Source organism: Babylonia areolata, chromosome 13 (genome assembly GCF_041734735.1).
Source record: "Babylonia areolata isolate BAREFJ2019XMU chromosome 13, ASM4173473v1, whole genome shotgun sequence".
Lineage (NCBI taxonomy): Eukaryota > Metazoa > Mollusca > Gastropoda > Neogastropoda > Buccinidae > Babylonia > Babylonia areolata.
In genome coordinates this window covers 14,309,026-14,326,231 of record NC_134888.1, presented here as the reverse complement: position 1 = coordinate 14,326,231, position 17,206 = coordinate 14,309,026, and the positions used below count along the sequence as shown (strand labels likewise).

The following is a 17,206-nucleotide window of genomic DNA, read 5'->3' as shown; positions in this document are numbered from 1 at the left end:
GTGGTTCCAGTTCTGCATGATCTGGTCCATCTGCTGCGCCGTGGACGAGGACGGGCGAAAGAAGATCGACAACTACATCCGGGAGATGGAGGGCACGTTCCCCAACAAGGACACCATCTATGAGTACTACGTGGACGCCAAGAACAAGACGTGGGTCCACTGGGAGGAGAAGCTGAAGGGAGGATGGAAATACAACCCTGCGTAAGTCACCGGTCGTGCTGTGCTGTTGGTTGAATGAAGTTTGTTTTGTGTTGGGTGACGTTAGTGAAGGGGTGTGTGTGTTGTGTGTGTGTGTGTTGTGTGTTGTGTGTTGTGTGTGTGTTGTGTGTGTGTGTTGTGCATGTGTTGTGTGTGTGTGTGTGTGTGTGTGTGTGTTGTGCTGGTGTATGTGTGTGCGTTTGTCTGGATGTGTGGTGTGGGTGTGTGCATGGTGTAAGTATGTGTGTGTGTGTGTGTGTGTGTGTGTGATGTGGGTGTATGTGTGTGTGTGTGTGAGTGTGTCTGGGTGTATGATATGGGTGTGTGTATGGTGTGTGTGTGCGTTTGTGTCTGGGTGTGGTGTGTTTGTGTGTATTGTGTGTGTGTGTGTGATTGTCTGTGTCTGGGTGTGTTTTTTTCTCTGTGTGTGTATATATGTATATATCTGTCTGTGTCGGAGACAGTGGGAGAAGCGGAAAGAAGCAAGGGAGCTGGCTGCAGTGAAGACGATGCACACACAGCACAGCATCCACACACCTAGCCTTGCGCCTTCGTTTCTCCACACTGGACTCCACGTTGAATGCTTTCCGTTTTCTCTCCTGTTGCAGACTGCCGTTCTTCATGCAGATTGTGCCGACGGTGGACATGGTGCGTTACCAGTACCTCATGTCGTCCCTCATCAGCAGCCAGAAGCCGGTCATGCTGGTGGGGCCGGTGGGCACTGGGAAGACCTCCGTGGCTGAGAGCACCTTGGGCCGTCTGGACAACAAGGTCTACAACGTGCTCAGCGTCAACATGTCGGCTCAGGTGTGTGTGTGTGTGTTGTTTGTGTGTGTGTATTGTGTGTGTGTGTGTATGTATGTTTTCTTTTCTTCCTTTAGTTTAACGTTGTTTCATTGTTAAGTGATATTAGATGGGGGTTGGGGTGGGGGTGGGTGGGGTGGGAATAGTGTCTGTGTGTGTGTGTGTGTGTGTGTGCGCGTGCGTGTGTGTGCTGCGCGCAAGGAAAGCTGTGCATGGAAAGAATCAGTTATTGTTCATTGTTGTGTCTGTGTTTGTTTTGGTTTTTGTTGTTTGTGTGTGTGTGTGTGTGTGTGTGTGTACAAACCTACGGAAAGAATGATTTTTTTCTTGTTGTGTTTGGGTTGGGTTTTTTGTTTGTTTGTGTGTGTGTGTGTGTGTGTGTGTGTGTGTGTGTGTGTCTGTGTGCAGGAATCTACAGAAAGAATTGTTTTTTGTTCTCACGTGTGTTTTTTCATGTGTGCAGAAACTTACAGAAATATTTATCTTTTATCCTTTCTTGCGTGTGTGTTGGGATTTTTTTGGGAGGAAGGGTGAGAGGGTTGTGTTTGTGCATGGACCTACAGAAAGAATTATTTGTGTTGTGTGTTGTGTGGTTTATGTTTTTTTGAATGTTTTTTTCCCCCTCTCCTTCTTTTCGTTAGTTTCTTCTTTTTCATCTTCTCACTCCTCTCTTTCTTCACATCTGAACCATTTTGTTGTTTTGTATTCCAGTTTTCAGTGATTTGTTCCTTATTTTCCACCCCCCTCCCTCCCTTTTGTTAGTTGTTAGTTACTTCCATTTTTTTCCGTTCTCTCTTTCTTCACTTATCTGATTTATTTTGTTGCTGTGCATTTTGGGTTTTTGTTGTTGTTTTTTTCTTTCTTTCTTTTTTTTTTTTTCCTTTTGTTGGTTACTTCATTGTTTTTCATTCTCCATCTGTTTCTCCCTTCCTTCTGGATTTTAGTTCATATGGCCCCCCACCCCCTTCCCCCCAGTCTGTTGAGGAGAGATTAAAAGAAAAAAGAAAAAAAAAAAGAATGAAACATAGCAGCATCCTGAGTCTTGCTGAACATGGAAGGAACAGTTTGTTTGAAGATGATTTTGTAAAATAACAATCTGATCCCCCATCCCCTGCTCCCCTACCCCCTCCCTCCCCTTCTCCCCCTTCCTCCCCTTCCCCCTCCACTCGTGGCTACAGTCCCGTGCTGTTTCTCTCTCTCTCTTCCAGACCTCCTCCAACAACGTGCAAGACATCATTGAGAGCCGTGTGGAGAAGCGAACCAAAGGAGTTTATGTCCCTGTGGGGGGCAAGAAACTGATCACCGTCATGGACGATTTCAACATGCCGGCTAAGGACACGTTTGGTTCCCAGCCACCGCTGGAGCTGATGCGCCTGTGGCTGGACTACGGATTCTGGTACGACCGCCAGAAACAGACTGTGAAGAAGATCCAGGTACGAGTCACGTGTTCTTGGCATGCAGACCCCAGCCAGTTGTGTTTGGGTACTCTGTAACTGTGACATGTTCTGTGTATGATTGTAGACAGTTTCTGGGTGACTTGGAGGAAGATGGCAGAATGGTTAAGACACTCAGCTGCCAATACAGAGAGTCTCTGAAGGTGTGGGTTCGAATCCCTCTCTCACCCTTTCTCCCAAGTTTGACTGGGAAATCAAACTGAGCATCTAGTCTTTTGGATGAGACAACAAATCAAGGTCCTGTGTGCAGCACGCACTTGATGCACTGAAAAAGAACCCATGGCAATGAGAGTGTTGTCCTCTGGCAAAATTCTGTAAAAAGAAATCCACTGTGATTAGTACACAAATATATTAGCACGCACCCAAGACCTGACAAGTACGTTGGGATGTGCTGTTGTCAGGCATCTGTCTAGCAGATGTGGTGTAGCGTATATGGATATGTCTGAACACAGTGACACCTCCTTGAGAAACTGAAACTGAAACTGTGTGATTGCTTTGAGATGATTTTTGCACAGTTACTGACATTTTTCGGTGTGATAGTTTTGAGATGCTCTGTGTACAGTTATCGACATTTTCGATGTGGTAGTTTCTGTGTACAGTTATAGACATTTTCGATGTGGTAGTTTCTGTGTACAGTTATAGACATTTTCGATGTGGTAGTTTCTGTGTACAGTTATAAACATTTTGGATATGGTAGTTTATGTGTACAGTTAAAGACATTGTCTGTGTGATAGTTTTGAGAAGCTCTGTTTAGAGTTATAGACATTTTATGTGTAATTGTTTTGAGATGTTCTGTGCACAGTTATATACATTGTATGTGTGTCGGTTTGTGTACAGTTATAGACATTGTCTGTGTGGCAGTGTCTGTGTACAGTTATAGACATTGTCTGTGTGGTAGTGTCTGTATAAAGTTATAGCTGTGTGGCAGTGTCTGTGTACAGTTATAGACATTGTCTGTGTGGCAGTGTCTGTATAAAGTTATAGCTGTGTGGCAGTGTCTGTGTACAGTTATAGACATTGTCTGTGTGGTAGTGTCTGTGTACAGTTACAGACATTGTCTGTGTGGCAGTGTCTGTGTACGGTTACAGACATTGTCTGTGTGGTAGTGTCTGTGAATAGTTATAGACATTGTCTGTGTGGTAGTGTCTGTGAACAGTTATAGACATTGTCTGTGTGATAGTGTCTGTGTACAGTTATAGACATTGTCTGTGTGGTAGTGTCTGTGAACAGTTATAGACATTGTCTGTGTGGTAGTGTCTGTGAATAGTTATAGACATTGTCTGTGTGGTAGTGTCTGTGAACAGTTATAGACATTGTCTGTGTGGTAGTGTCTGTGAACAGTTATAGACATTGTCTGTGTGATAGTGTCTGTGTACAGTTATAGACATTGTCTGTGTGGTAGTGTCTGTGTACAGTTATAGACATTGTCTGTGTGGCAGTGTCTGTGTACAGTTATAGACATTGTCTGTGTGGTAGTGTCTGTATAAAGTTATAGCTGTGTGGCAGTGTCTGTGTACAGTTATAGACATTGTCTGTGTGGCAGTGTCTGTGTACAGTTATAGACATTGTCTGTGTGGTAGTGTCTGTATAAAGTTATAGCTGTGTGGCAGTGTCTGTGTACAGTTATAGACATTGTCTGTGTGGTAGTGTCTGTGTATGGTTACAGACATTGTCTGTGTGGTAGTGTCTGTGTACGGTTACAGACATTGTCTGTGTGGTAGTGTCTGTATAAAGTTATAGACATTGTCTGTGTGGTAGTGTCTGTATAAAGTTACAGACATTGTCTGTGTGGCAGTGTCTGTATAAAGTTATAGACATTGTCTGTGTGGCAGTGTCTGTGTACAATTATTCACATTGTCTGTGTGGTAGTGTCTGTGAACAGTTACAGACATTGTCTGTATGGTAGTGTCTGTGAGTAGTTACAGACCGTGTCCATGTGATAGTTTCTGTTCATAGTTATAGACATTGTCTGTGTTGTAATTTCTGTGTACAGTGTTGTAATTTCTGTGTACAGTTATACTTATAGACATTGTCTGTGTTGTTGTAATTTCTGTGTACAGTTATACTGATAGACATTATCTGTGTTGTAATTTCTGTGTACAGTTATACTGATAGACATTGTCTGTGTTGAAATTTCTGTGTACAGTTATAGTGATAGACTTTGTCTGTGTTGTAATTTCTGTGGATAGTTATACTGATAGACATTGTCTGTGTTGTGATTTCTGTGTACAGTTATACTGACAGACATTGTCTGTGTTTAATGTCTGTGTACAGTTATAGTGACAGACATTGTCTGTGTTGTAATTTCTGTGTACAGTTATACTGCCAGACATTGTCTGTGTTGTAATTTCTGTGTACAGTTATACTGATAGACATTATGTGTGTTGTAATTTCTGTGGACAGTTATACTGACAGACATTGTCTGTGTTGTAATTTCTGTGGAGAGTTATACTGACAGACATTGTCTGTGTTGTAATTTCTGTTGACAGTTATACTGATAGACCTTGTCTGTGTTGTAATTTCTGTGTACAGTTATACTGATAGACATTGTCTGTGTTGTAATTTCTGTGTACAGTTATACTGATAGACCTTGTCTGTGTTGTAATTTCTGTGGACAGTTATACTGACAGACATTGTCTGTGTTGTAATTTCTGTGGAGAGTTATACTGACAGACATTGTCTGTGTTGTAATTTCTGTGTACAGTTATACTGATAGACATTGTCTGTGGTGTAATTTCTGTGTACAGTTATACTGATAGACATTGTCTGTGTTGTTGTAACTTCTGTGTACAGTTATACTATAGGCATTGTCTGTGTTGTAATTTCTGTGTACAGTTATACTGATAGACATTGTCTGTGTTGTAATTTCTGTGTACAGTTATACTGATAGACATTGTCTGTGTTGTAATTTCTGTGTACAGTGTTGTAATTTCTGTGGACAGTTATACTGATAGACATTGTCTGTGTTGTAATTTCTGTGTACAGTGTTGTAATTTCTGTGGACAGTTATACTGATAGACATTGTCTGTGTTGTAATTTCTGTGTACAGTTATACTGATAGACATTGTCTGTGTTGTAATTTCTGTGTACAGTTATACTGATAGACATTGTCTGTGTTGTAATTTCTGTGTACAGTGTTGTAATTTCTGTGTACAGTTATACTGACAGACATTGTCTGTGTTGTAATTTCTGTGTACAGTGGCAGTGTGTGTCATGACAGGACATGTGTACAGTGGCAGTGTGTGTCATGACAGGACATGTGTACAGTGGCAGTGTGTGTCATGACAGGACATGTGTACAGTGGCAGTGTGTGTTATGACAGGACATGTGTACAGTGGCAGTGTGTGTCATGACAGGACATGTGTACAGTGGCAGTGTGTGTCATGACAGGACATGTGCACAGTGGCAGTGTGTGTCATGACAGGACGTGTACAGTGGCAGTGTGTGTCATGACAGGACATGTGCACAGTGGCAGTGTGTGTCATGACAGGACATGTGCACAGTGGCAGTGTGTGTCATGACAGGACATGTGCACAGTGGCAGTGTGTGTCATGACAGGACATGGTTACAGTGGCAGTGTGTGTCATGACAGGACATGTGTACAGTGGCAGTGTGTGTTATGACAGGACATGTGTACAGTGGCAGTGTGTGTCATGACAGGACATGTGTACAGTGGCAGTGTGTGTCATGACAGGACATGCTGCTGGTGGCAGCCATGGGTCCCCCCGGTGGTGGTCGTATGGTCATCTCGCGACGTCTACAGAGTCGCTTCAACCTGATCAACATGACCTTCCCACAGGTGGGCTGTCTCTCGTCATCAGTGTGGGTGTGTCAGCCACACATGTGTGTCTGTCATGTTGGGAAGCGACATCCAGTTTTGCTCAGGGTCTTTTTGAAAATAGCGTAATGACTTCGGTTATGTATAAAAAAAAAAAAAAAAAAAGGTATGGAAATGGAGAACTGAAAAAGAACAAAAAAAAAGAGAAAAAAATTTTAGGCAGAAATAAAGACGTGCAGATATGATATGTGTTTATAGGCATGCACAGATTATTTTGGGTTTTGCCATCCTCATGAAACTGGCGAATGAATATCGAAAAAAAATGTTTGCGTACGTGTGTATGTATAGACATTTTTTTTCTCTCTTAATGTCATGAAATAAATGAAGGAAAAAAAAAAAAGTGAACATGGAAGAAAGGGAAACAGGGAACAAACAGCCCATAACTACAGTCCCCTTCGCCCTGTCCGTCCTGTCACTGAATCCCATCTCAGTCGGCTGGTTAAGGGTGGGAAACTTACCTGATCTCCCAGGTCAGCTTATACACAGACCTTGCTTGTGTTTGAACCCCCTTTTGTGCCTACAGATCCCTGTAATCCCTGTCAGGTTCTGAGGGCATTATGGAAGCACTAACATACCCAGCATGCACATCGCCCCTCCCAGAACATAGTATGGCTGCCTAAAAGGTGGGCAGGGGAAGGGCGAGCAGGGGTGACATAAAAGCCCATGGCTGGGGGGGGCACAGCCATACCCATAAAAGCCCACAGCCAGACAGCCATACACAGCCCACAGATAGACAGCCATACACTTACAAGCCCACAGATAAGACAGCTGTACACTTACAAGCCCACAGATAAGACAGCCATACACTTACAAGCCCACAGATAAGACAGCTGTACACTTAAAAATCCCACAGATAGACAGCCATACACTTACAAGCCCACAAATAGACAGCTGTACACTTGAAAATCCCACAGACAGCTGTACACTTGAAAAGCCCACAGACGGCTGTACAGTTGAAAAGCCCACAGATAGACAGCCATACACTTACAATCCCACAGATAAGACAGCTGCACACATAAAAGCCCACAGATAGACAGCCATACACTTACAATCCCACAGATAAGACAGCTGTACACATAGAATCCCACAGACAGCTACACACTTAAAAGCCCACAGATAGACAGCCATACACAGCCCACAGATAGCTGTACACATAAAAGCCCACAGATAGACAGCCATACACATAAAAGCCCACAGATAGACAGCCGTACACATAAAAGCCCACAGATAGACAGCCATACACATAAAAGCCCACAGATAGACAGCCATACACAGCCCACAGATAGACAGCCATACACATAAAAGCCCACAGATAGACAGCCATACACATAAAAGCCCACAGATAGACAGCCATACACATAAAAGCCCACAGATAGACAGCCATACACATAAAAGCCCACAGATAGACAGCCATACACATAAAAGCCCGCAGATAGACAGCCATACACAGCTCACAGATAGACAGCCATACACAGCCCACAGATAGACAGCCATACACAGCCCACAGCTAGACAGCCATACACAGCCCACAGATAGCTGTACACATAAAAGCCCACAGATAGACGGCCATACACATAAAAGCCTGCAGATAGACAGCCATACACAGCCCACAGATAGTTGTACACATAAAAGCTCACAGATAGACAGCCATACACATAAAAGCCTGCAGATAGACAGCCATACACAGCCCACAGATAGACAGCCATACACATAAAAGCCCGCAGATAGACAGCCGTACACAGCTCACAGATAAGACAGCTGTACACATAAAAGCCCACAGATAGACACAAGTGAATGTTGAAAACTGCAGCCCATGAACGGAGAGAGAGAAAGAGAGATAAAGGAAATGGTGTGTGTGCACGCGTGTGTGTGTGCGTGCATGTGCGTGCGTGCGCGCGTGTGTGTGTGTGTGTGTGTGTGTGTGCAGGAGTCCCAGATCAAGCGTATCTTTGGCAGCATGATCAACCAGAAGCTGCAGGACTTTGAGGAGGAGGTGAAGCCCATCGGAGACATCGTCACCCAGGCCACCATCGAGCTGTACAACGAGATCATCCAGCGGTTCCTCCCCACGCCCACCAAGATCCACTACCTCTTCAACCTGAGAGACATCTCCAAGGTGACCACAACACTTTGTTTTGTGGGTTTTTTTCCACCTCACTGCTGGGTGTGGGTGTGGATATGTTGGGGGGGGGGGGGGGGGGAGAGAAGGCGGGAGGTGAAGGGGGAGTGGGGGTGGATAAGGAATCGAGAGGTGAATTAGAGAAAAGGAAGTGTTCAGAGAGTGTAGAGGGGAGGAAGAGATTTTTTTAAAAGAATATATACGCTGTCTGAACCCGGATAGGTATGTGAAAAACAGGGTGTTAAAAGACAGTGCTGTTATACTTGAAGTGTAGAGGGGTGTCAGGGTGGTGAAAGGACTGTTTTACTTGAAGAAGAGGGGTGTCAGGGTGGTGAAAGGACTGTTTTACTTGATGTGTAGAGGGGTGTCAGGGTGGTGAAAGGACTGTTTTACTTGATGTGTAGAGGGGTGTCAGGGTGGTGAAAGAAAGGACTGTTTTACTTGATGTGTAGAGGGGTGTCAGGGTGGTGCAAGGACTGTTTTACTTGAAGAATAGGGGTGGTGAAAGGACTGTTTTACTTGATGTGTAGAGGGGTGTCAGGGTGGTGAAAGGACTGTTATACTTGATGTGTAGAGGGGTGTCAGGGTGGTGAAAGGACTGTTATACTTGATGTGTAGAGGGGTGTCAGGGTGGTGAAAGGACTGTTTTACATGATGTATAAAGGGGTGTCAGGGTGGTGAAAAGACTGTTTTACTTGATGTGTAAAGGGGTGTCAGGGTGGTGAAAAGACTGTTTTACTTAATGTGTAGAGGGGTGTCAGGGTGGTGAAAGGACTGTTATTCTTGATGTGTAGAGGGGTGTCAGGGTGGTGAAAGGACTGTTATTCTTGATGTGTAGAGGGGTGTCAGGGTGGTGAAAGGACTGTTTTACATGATGTATAAAGGGGTGTCAGGGTGGTGAAAAGACTGTTTTACTTGATGTGTAGAGGGGTGTCAGGGTGGTGAAAGGACTGTTATACTTGATGTGTAGAGGGGTGTCAGGGTGGTGAAAGGACTGTTTTACTTGATGTGTAGAGGGGTGTCAGGGTGGTGAAAGGACTGTTATACTTGATGTGTAGAGGGGTGTCAGGGTGGTGAAAGGACTGTTTTACTTGATGTGTAAAGGGGTGTCAGGGTGGTGAAAGAAAGGACTATTTTACTTAATGTGTAAAGGGGTGTCAGGGTGGTGAAAGAAAGGACTGTTTTACTTAATGTGTAAAGGGATGTCAGGGTGGTGAAAGAAAGGACTGTTTTACTTGATGTGTAAAGGGGTGTGAGGGTGGTGCAAGGACAGTTTTACTTTATGTGTAGAGGGGTGTCAGGGTGGTGAAAGGGCTGTTTTACTTATTTGTAGAGGGGTGTCAGGGTGGTGAAAGACAGGACTGTCTTACTTGATGTGTAAAGGGGCGTCAGGGTGGTGAAAGAAAGGACTGTCTTACTTGATGTGTAGAGGGGTGTCAGGGTGGTGAAAGGACTGTTTTACTTGATGTGTAGAGGGGTGTCAGGGTGGTGAAAGAAAGGACTGTCTTACTTGATGTGTAGAGGGGTGTCAGGGTGGTGAAAGAAAGGACTGTCTTACTTGATGTGTAGAGGGATATCAGGGTGGTGAAAGAAAGGACTGTCTTACTTGATGTGTAGAGGGGTGTCAGGGTGGTGAAAGAAAGGACTGTCTTACTTGATGTGTAGAGGGGTGTCAGGGTGGTGAAAGGCGGGACTGTTTTGTGCCACAGGTTTTCCAAGGACTGCTGAGAGCTCACAAAGATTACCACGACACCAAGAACGCCATGACACGCCTCTGGATTCACGAATGTTTCAGGTGGGTGATCCCTTTTCCCTGTATTCACACCCTGCTTCTCCGTAATCACCCCTATTTCACACCCACTCCCCAGTCACATCACCCCTCGTTCACACCCACACCCAGTCACATCACCCCTCGTTCACACCCACATCCAGTCACATCACCCCTCGTTCACACCCACACCCAGTGACATCACCCCTCGTTCACACCCACACCCAGTGACATCACCCCTCGTTCACACCCACATCCAGTGACATCACCCCTCGTTCACACCCACACCCAGTCACATCACCCCTCATTCACACCCACACCCAGTCACATCACCCCTCGTTCACACCCACATCCAGTGACATCACCCCTCATTCACACCCACTCCCAGTGACATCACCCCTCGTTCACACCCACATCCAGTGACATCACCCCTCATTCACACCCACACCCTGTCACATCACCCCTTGTTCACACCCACACCCAGTGACATCACCCCTCATTCACACCCACACCCAGTCACATCACCCCTCGTTCACACCCACACCCAGTGACATCACCCCTCGTTCACACCCACACCCAGTCACATCACCCCTCGTTCACACCCACACCCAGTGACATCACCCCTCGTTCACACCCACACCCAGTCACATCACCCCTCGTTCACACCCACACCCAGTGACATCACCCCTCGTTCACACCCACATCCAGTCACATCACCCCTCGTTCACACACACCCACACTTCTCTTTGAATCTTGGTAATGGCGCCTGGTGGGTAAAGGATGGAGATTTTTTCCAATCTCCCAGGTCAACATGTGTGCAGACCTGCTTGTGCCTGAACCCCCTTTGTGTGCATATGCTATCAGAAGATCAAATGCACACACTAAAGGATCTGTATTCCATGTCAGCGTCCAGTGGGTTGTGGAAACAAGAACATACCCAGCATGCACACCCTCGAAAACAGAGTATGGCTGCCTACATGGCAGAGTAAAATAAAGGTCATACATGTAAAAGGCTACTCTTGTACATTCGAGTAAACATGGGAGTTTCAGCCCAAGAACGAAGAAGGAGAAGAAGAAGATGAATATATAAATCTACTCCAAGGTCATTGCTTTGTAAAGACATGGTTATGTGTGTGTAGCTGACACGTGTTGCTGTGCCATCTTTTGGTTTTTATTTTATATTGAAAAAAGCACGAGCAAACACAGGTTGTATCTGTACACTTCTTTTTGGCACGAAACTCATCTGATTTTGTTTGTTGTTCGTTCGTTCGTTCTTTAGTTTAACGTCTTTTCACTGTAAGTGATATTAGACGAGTTTGTTGTCTGTTCAGTCAAGAACTTCAGAAAGATTGTCTGTTTATGTGACTACGGGCATACAGACTGTCATGCAAATCAATGGTATGAAAGCATCACTTTGTAACAACTTGAATAGATTCAGCCAGGTAGCTGTCAATACAGAGTAAGGTTTTCGACATCATTGATCACAATATGAATGTCAGAAAATGGGTTCAAGTGTGGAAACCAAAAAGAAGAAATATGATATCATATCTGTGTGCAAAGATTACAAAGGAAAATCAATATGATATCATGTCTGTGTGCAGAGATTACTAAGGAAAATCAATATGATATCATGTCTGTGTGCAGAGATTACTAAGGAAAATCAATATGATATCATGTCTGTGTGCAGAGATTACTAAGGAAAATCAATATGATATCATGTCTGTGTGCAGAGATTACTAAGGAAAATCAATATGATATCATGTCTGTGCGCAGAGATTACAAAGGAAAATCAGATTGATGATGAATGATATCAGAGACTTGTCTGTGTTCAAGAGCATTCTCAGGAGAATCCGAATGAAGGAGAATACTGTGATAGATGTATGTGTGTGGAGTGTTATATGACAGATGTGTGTGATAGATGTATGTGTGTGGAGTGTTATATGACAGATGTGTGTGTGTGTGTGTGTGTGTGTGTGTGGTGTGTTTTGTGTGTTTGTGTATGTGTGTTGTGTGCATGTGTTGTGTATGTGTGTGTGTTGTGTTGTGTGTGTGTGTGTGTGTGTGTGTGTGTGTGTGTGTGTGTGTACAGAGTGTTCTCGGATCGTCTGGTGGATGAGAAGGACTACGAGACGTTTGTGGGCATCCTGTCAGAGAAGCTGGGTGTTCTCTTCGATCAGACCTTCCACAGCATCTGCCCTAACAAGCAGCCTCCGGTCTTCGGTCAGTGTGTGTGTGTGTGTGTGTGTGTGTGTGTGTGTGTGTGTTAGTTTGTGTGTGTGTGTGTGTGTGTGTTAGTTTGTGTGTGTGTGTGTGTGTGTGTGTGTGTGTGTGTGTGTGTGTGTGTTGTGTGTGTGAGTATGTGTGTGTATGTGTGTGTGTGTGTGTGTGTGTGTGTTAGTTTGTGTGTGTGTGTGTGTGTGTGTGTGATGTGTATGTATGTGTGTGTTAGTGTGTGTGTGTGAGTGTGTCATGTGTGTGTATGTGTGTGTGTGTGTCTGTGTGTGTGTTAGTTTGTGTGTGTATGTATGTGTGTGTTAGTGTGTGTGTGCATGTGTCGTGTGTGCGTATGTGTGTGTGAATGTGTGTGTGTGTGTTTGTGAATGCGTGTGTGTGTGTGTGTGTGAGTGTGTGAGTGTGCGTGTGTTTGTGTGTGTGTGTTTGTGTGTGAGTGTGTGTGTGATGACGATGACGATGACGATGGCGAATGTGTGCGACAGGGGACTACATCCACACGGACAATGTGTACGAGGACATCACGGACGCGGCGACCCTGAAGAAACACATGCAGGACATGCTGGAGGAATACAACGGGACGCCTGGGGTGGTCGCCATGGACCTCGTGCTCTTCAGAGACGCCATCGAGCACGGTGAGCGTTCCTTGGCTTTTCTTCACTTTTGTGTGTGTTTGTGTGGTTTGGTTGTTTGTTTGTTTGTTTTTGTTAATTTGCATGTAGGTCTTATTTGATGGAATGGTGTGGGTTTTTTTGTTTGTTTGTTTGGATTTTTAGGCACTGCTGGTTTGGAACTGTAGACTTGATGAAAGCGCATTGTGGGTCCTTTTTTTTTTTTCAGTTCATAAAAACAGTTGGGTTTTTTTGTGAGTTATTGAGATGAATACAACCCTTTAAGTACCAAATTAGTTGAATATGTACTGTTCATGCACAGACACACACACACACACAAACGCGCGCACGCATACACACACACAGAGACACGCACACACACACACACACACACACTCACACATACACACACATGCGCACACACAGAGGCACACCACACACACACACGCACGCACGCACACACAGAGGCACACCACACACACACACACGCACGCACACACACAGAGGCACACCACACACACAGAGGCACACCACACACACACACACATATATACACACACATGCGGAGACATACCACACACACACACACACACACACACACACACTACACACACTACACACACACACACACACACACTTCTCCATAGGATAGTTTTGCATTAGCCACATTGAACAAACAGATTTCTTATCAAAATAAAGAAAATAAAGTCAAAGATTGCTTGACCATTGCCATGAGAATATTCAACTACGATGTTTACATCAAACGTGTGGTATGAGACGGCATTGTCGCTGAAAGCTTTACAGTCACAAACAGCAGTGGGTATGATTCTCACATTTACCTGTTGTGTGGAGAGAAAGTGGTGTGTGCACATCTACTGTAGTGGGTATGATTCTCACATTTACCTGTTGTGTGGAGAGAAAGTGGTGTGTGCACATCAACAGTAGTGGGTATGATTCTCACATTTACCTGTTGTGTGGAGAGAAAGTGGTGTGTGCACATCAACAGTAGTGGGTATGATTCTCACATTTACCTGTTGTGTGGAGAGAAAGTGGTGTGTGCACATCTACAGTAGTACGTATGATTCTCACATTTACCTGTTGTGTGGAGAGAAAGTGGTGTGTGCACATCAACAGTAGTGGGTATGATTCTCACATTTACCTGTTGTGTGGAGAGAAAGTGGTGTGTGCACATCTACAGTAGTGGGTATGATTCTCACATTTACCTGTTGTGTGGAGAGAAAGTGGTGTGTGCACATCAACAGTAGTGGGTATGATTCTCACATTTACCTGTTGTGTGGAGAGAAAGTGGTGTGTGCACATCTACAGTAGTACGTATGATTCTCACATTTACCTGTTGTGTGGAGAGAAAGGGGTGTGTGCATGACCAGATGAGCCGTGATGTTACACCCGACCCCCCTCCTCCTGTCGACAGTGTCCAAGATCGTGCGGGTGATCCGCCAGCCCCGGGGCAACATGCTGCTGGTGGGCATCGGTGGCAGTGGACGTCAGAGTCTGACCCGTCTGGCGTCGCACATCTGCGAATACACCACCTTCCAGATCGAGGTCACCAAGCACTACCGCAAAGCAGAGTTCAGAGATGGTGCGTTTGGCTCTTGGTTTGACTGCTTGTGAAGTGAGATGGGGTGAAGAAGAATGATGATGATAAGGATATGGATACTGTGAAGTGAGATGGGGTGAAGAAGAATGATGATGATATGGATATGGATACTGTGAAGTGAGATGGGGTGAAGAAGAATGATGATGATAAGGATATGGATACTGTGAAGTGAGATGGGGTGAAGAAGAATGATGATGATATGGATATGGATACTGTGAAGTGAGATGGGGTGAAGAAGAATGATGATGATAAGGATATGGATACTGTGAAGTGAGATGGGGTGAAGAAGAATGATGATGATAAGGATATGGATACTGTGAAGTGAGATGGGGTGAAGAAGAATGATGATGATATGGATATGGATACTGTGAAGTGAGATGGGGTGAAGAAGAATGATGATGATATGGATATGGATACTGTGAAGTGAGATGGGGTGAAGAAGAATGATGATGATATGGATATGGATACTTATAAAGTGCCTACCCAACCAAAAGACCATGCTCTGAGTGCTTTGCAAACACGGGGCCATTTGCTCAACAGGCTGCCTACCTGGGCAGAGCCTGACTGGTGGCTGCCATTGCAGGGTGCTCATCAGTTGTTTCCTGCGTCATTCAGTCAGATTTCAGGCACGCACACATACACACTCAGACAGACAAGTAGCACTTTACGTGTATGACCGTTTTGTTTATTTACCCCGCCACGTAGCCATACTTCCATTTTCAGGGGTGTGCATGCTGGGTATGTTCTTGCTTCCATAACCCTCCGAACATGGACATGGATTACAGGATCTTTTACGTGTGTATTTGATCTTCCGCTTGCATATACACATGAAGCGGGTTCAGGCACAAGCAGATTTGCACATATGCTGACCTGGGAAATCAGAAAAATCTCCACCCTTTACCCACCAGGTTCCATTACTGAGATTTGAACCCAAGACCCTCAGATTGAAAGTCCAACGCTTTAACATTCAGCTGTTGCACCCGTCTCCTGTTTGTGGCTAGGAATTGAAGTTTGTCTCCTCACCTTGCGTTAGAGGTCCTTGTTATTGCTGTTTCTTGTGCATGTTGTTCCACAGGCATGAACAAAGTGCTCTGTGTGTGAATTATTATAACAGCCGCATGTGTTGGCCCCCAGATCTGAAGTTGTACGGTGTGTTTGGAATGACGAATGAGACCCACGTCCTCAACAGAGCCATAAACATTGTTCATCATTACAACAGTGTCTCTCCACAGACCTTGACAACCATTGTTTGTGATGGAGAGCATCATTATTACCACTGCCACATTTTGTCGGCACCAATATGTGACGTCATACTGTCCGTGTTGGATGGAGAATAACAGCCTCTGTGTTCCTCTCTGTCAGCGTCTTTAGCATTGTTCATCATGACAGCTGTGTGGGTCATGTGCAGATCTGAAGAAGCTGTACTTCCAGTGTGGAGTTGAAAACAAAACCACCGTGTTCCTCTTCAACGACATTCAGGTGGTGGAGGAGGGATTCCTTGAGGACGTCAACAACGTCCTCAGCAGTGGAGAGGTCCCCAACCTCTACAAGCCAGACGAGTTTGAGGAGGTAATCTTTCTGATGGCGACAGTCTTCCTTACTCCTAAACTCTCACGTTTTCATGCGACTGCATAGAAGTGATTGAAAGAGTAGGATGTTCTGCACCTTGGCAGACACTTGGCAGAGTCTCCTATGGTTGGTGGCCTCTTGGTAACATGATACTGACAGGTTTCTGTGAAGCAGGTGGCTGTGAGACAGCAGTGGAAAAGCCTGGGTGTGTGTGTGAGTGTGAATGAGGGGTGATGTGACTGGGTGTGTGTGTGAACGAGGGGTGATGTGACTGGGTGTGTGTGTGTGTGAATGAGGGGTGATGTCACTGGGTGTGTGTGTGAACGAGGGGTGATGTGACTGGGTGTGTGTGTGAATGAGGGGTGATGTGACTGGGTGTGTGTGAAGGAGTGGTGATGTCACTGGGTGTGGGTGAACGAGTGGCGATGTCACTGGGTGTGGGTGTGTGTGAATGCCTGTGAGAGGAAGGGGAACATGGGGCATGCAAATCAGAAAAAGAAAATATCTGTTTGGCAATGGCTTCTTTTCCTGTGTGTGTGTGTGTGTGTGTGTGTGTGTGTGTGTGTTGAATGTTGGTGTCTGTGACCAGGGCACCGTGGCCAGTGCCATGTGCCTGTGTCAGGTTCTTACATACTGATGCAGACATGAGCGCTGTACCACTTCTGCTTTGTCAGTCAGCCAGCACACACACACACAAACACACACACACACACACATACACAGAGGCAGACGTTTAAACCTAATAGGGGTTTGATTTGTGGTGTATGATTTGTGTTGTCAGCAACTTGCTCTGTAGCTGTCATATGGAGTGGTGGCCTAGAGGTAACACATCCGCCTAGGAAGTGAGAGAATCTGAGTGCGCTGGTTCGAATCATGGCTCAGCCGCCGATATTTTCTCCCCCTCCACTAGACCTTGAGTGGTGGTCTGGACGCTAGTCATTCGGATGAGACAATAAACCGAGGTCCCATGTACAGCATGCACTTAGCGCACGTAA

The 17,206-nt window shown here is 45.2% G+C and overlaps 1 protein-coding gene across 1 annotated transcript in view; it reads left to right on the top strand.

Moving 5' to 3' along the window:
• Positions 1 to 17,206, top strand: part of LOC143289079 (dynein axonemal heavy chain 2-like) — a 135,445-nt gene that overhangs the window by 62,803 nt on the left and 55,436 nt on the right. Inside the window, exons 43-52 of the mRNA XM_076597918.1 lie at positions 1 to 201; positions 807 to 1,005; positions 2,211 to 2,435; positions 6,151 to 6,255; positions 8,222 to 8,410; positions 10,123 to 10,208; positions 12,271 to 12,401; positions 12,899 to 13,048; positions 14,457 to 14,624; positions 16,051 to 16,211. The exon at positions 1 to 201 is cut by the window's left edge and continues 44 nt beyond it. Coding sequence (XP_076454033.1) covers positions 1 to 201; positions 807 to 1,005; positions 2,211 to 2,435; positions 6,151 to 6,255; positions 8,222 to 8,410; positions 10,123 to 10,208; positions 12,271 to 12,401; positions 12,899 to 13,048; positions 14,457 to 14,624; positions 16,051 to 16,211 — 1,615 coding nt within the window. The remainder of the gene's footprint in view (positions 202 to 806; positions 1,006 to 2,210; positions 2,436 to 6,150; positions 6,256 to 8,221; positions 8,411 to 10,122; positions 10,209 to 12,270; positions 12,402 to 12,898; positions 13,049 to 14,456; positions 14,625 to 16,050; positions 16,212 to 17,206) is intronic.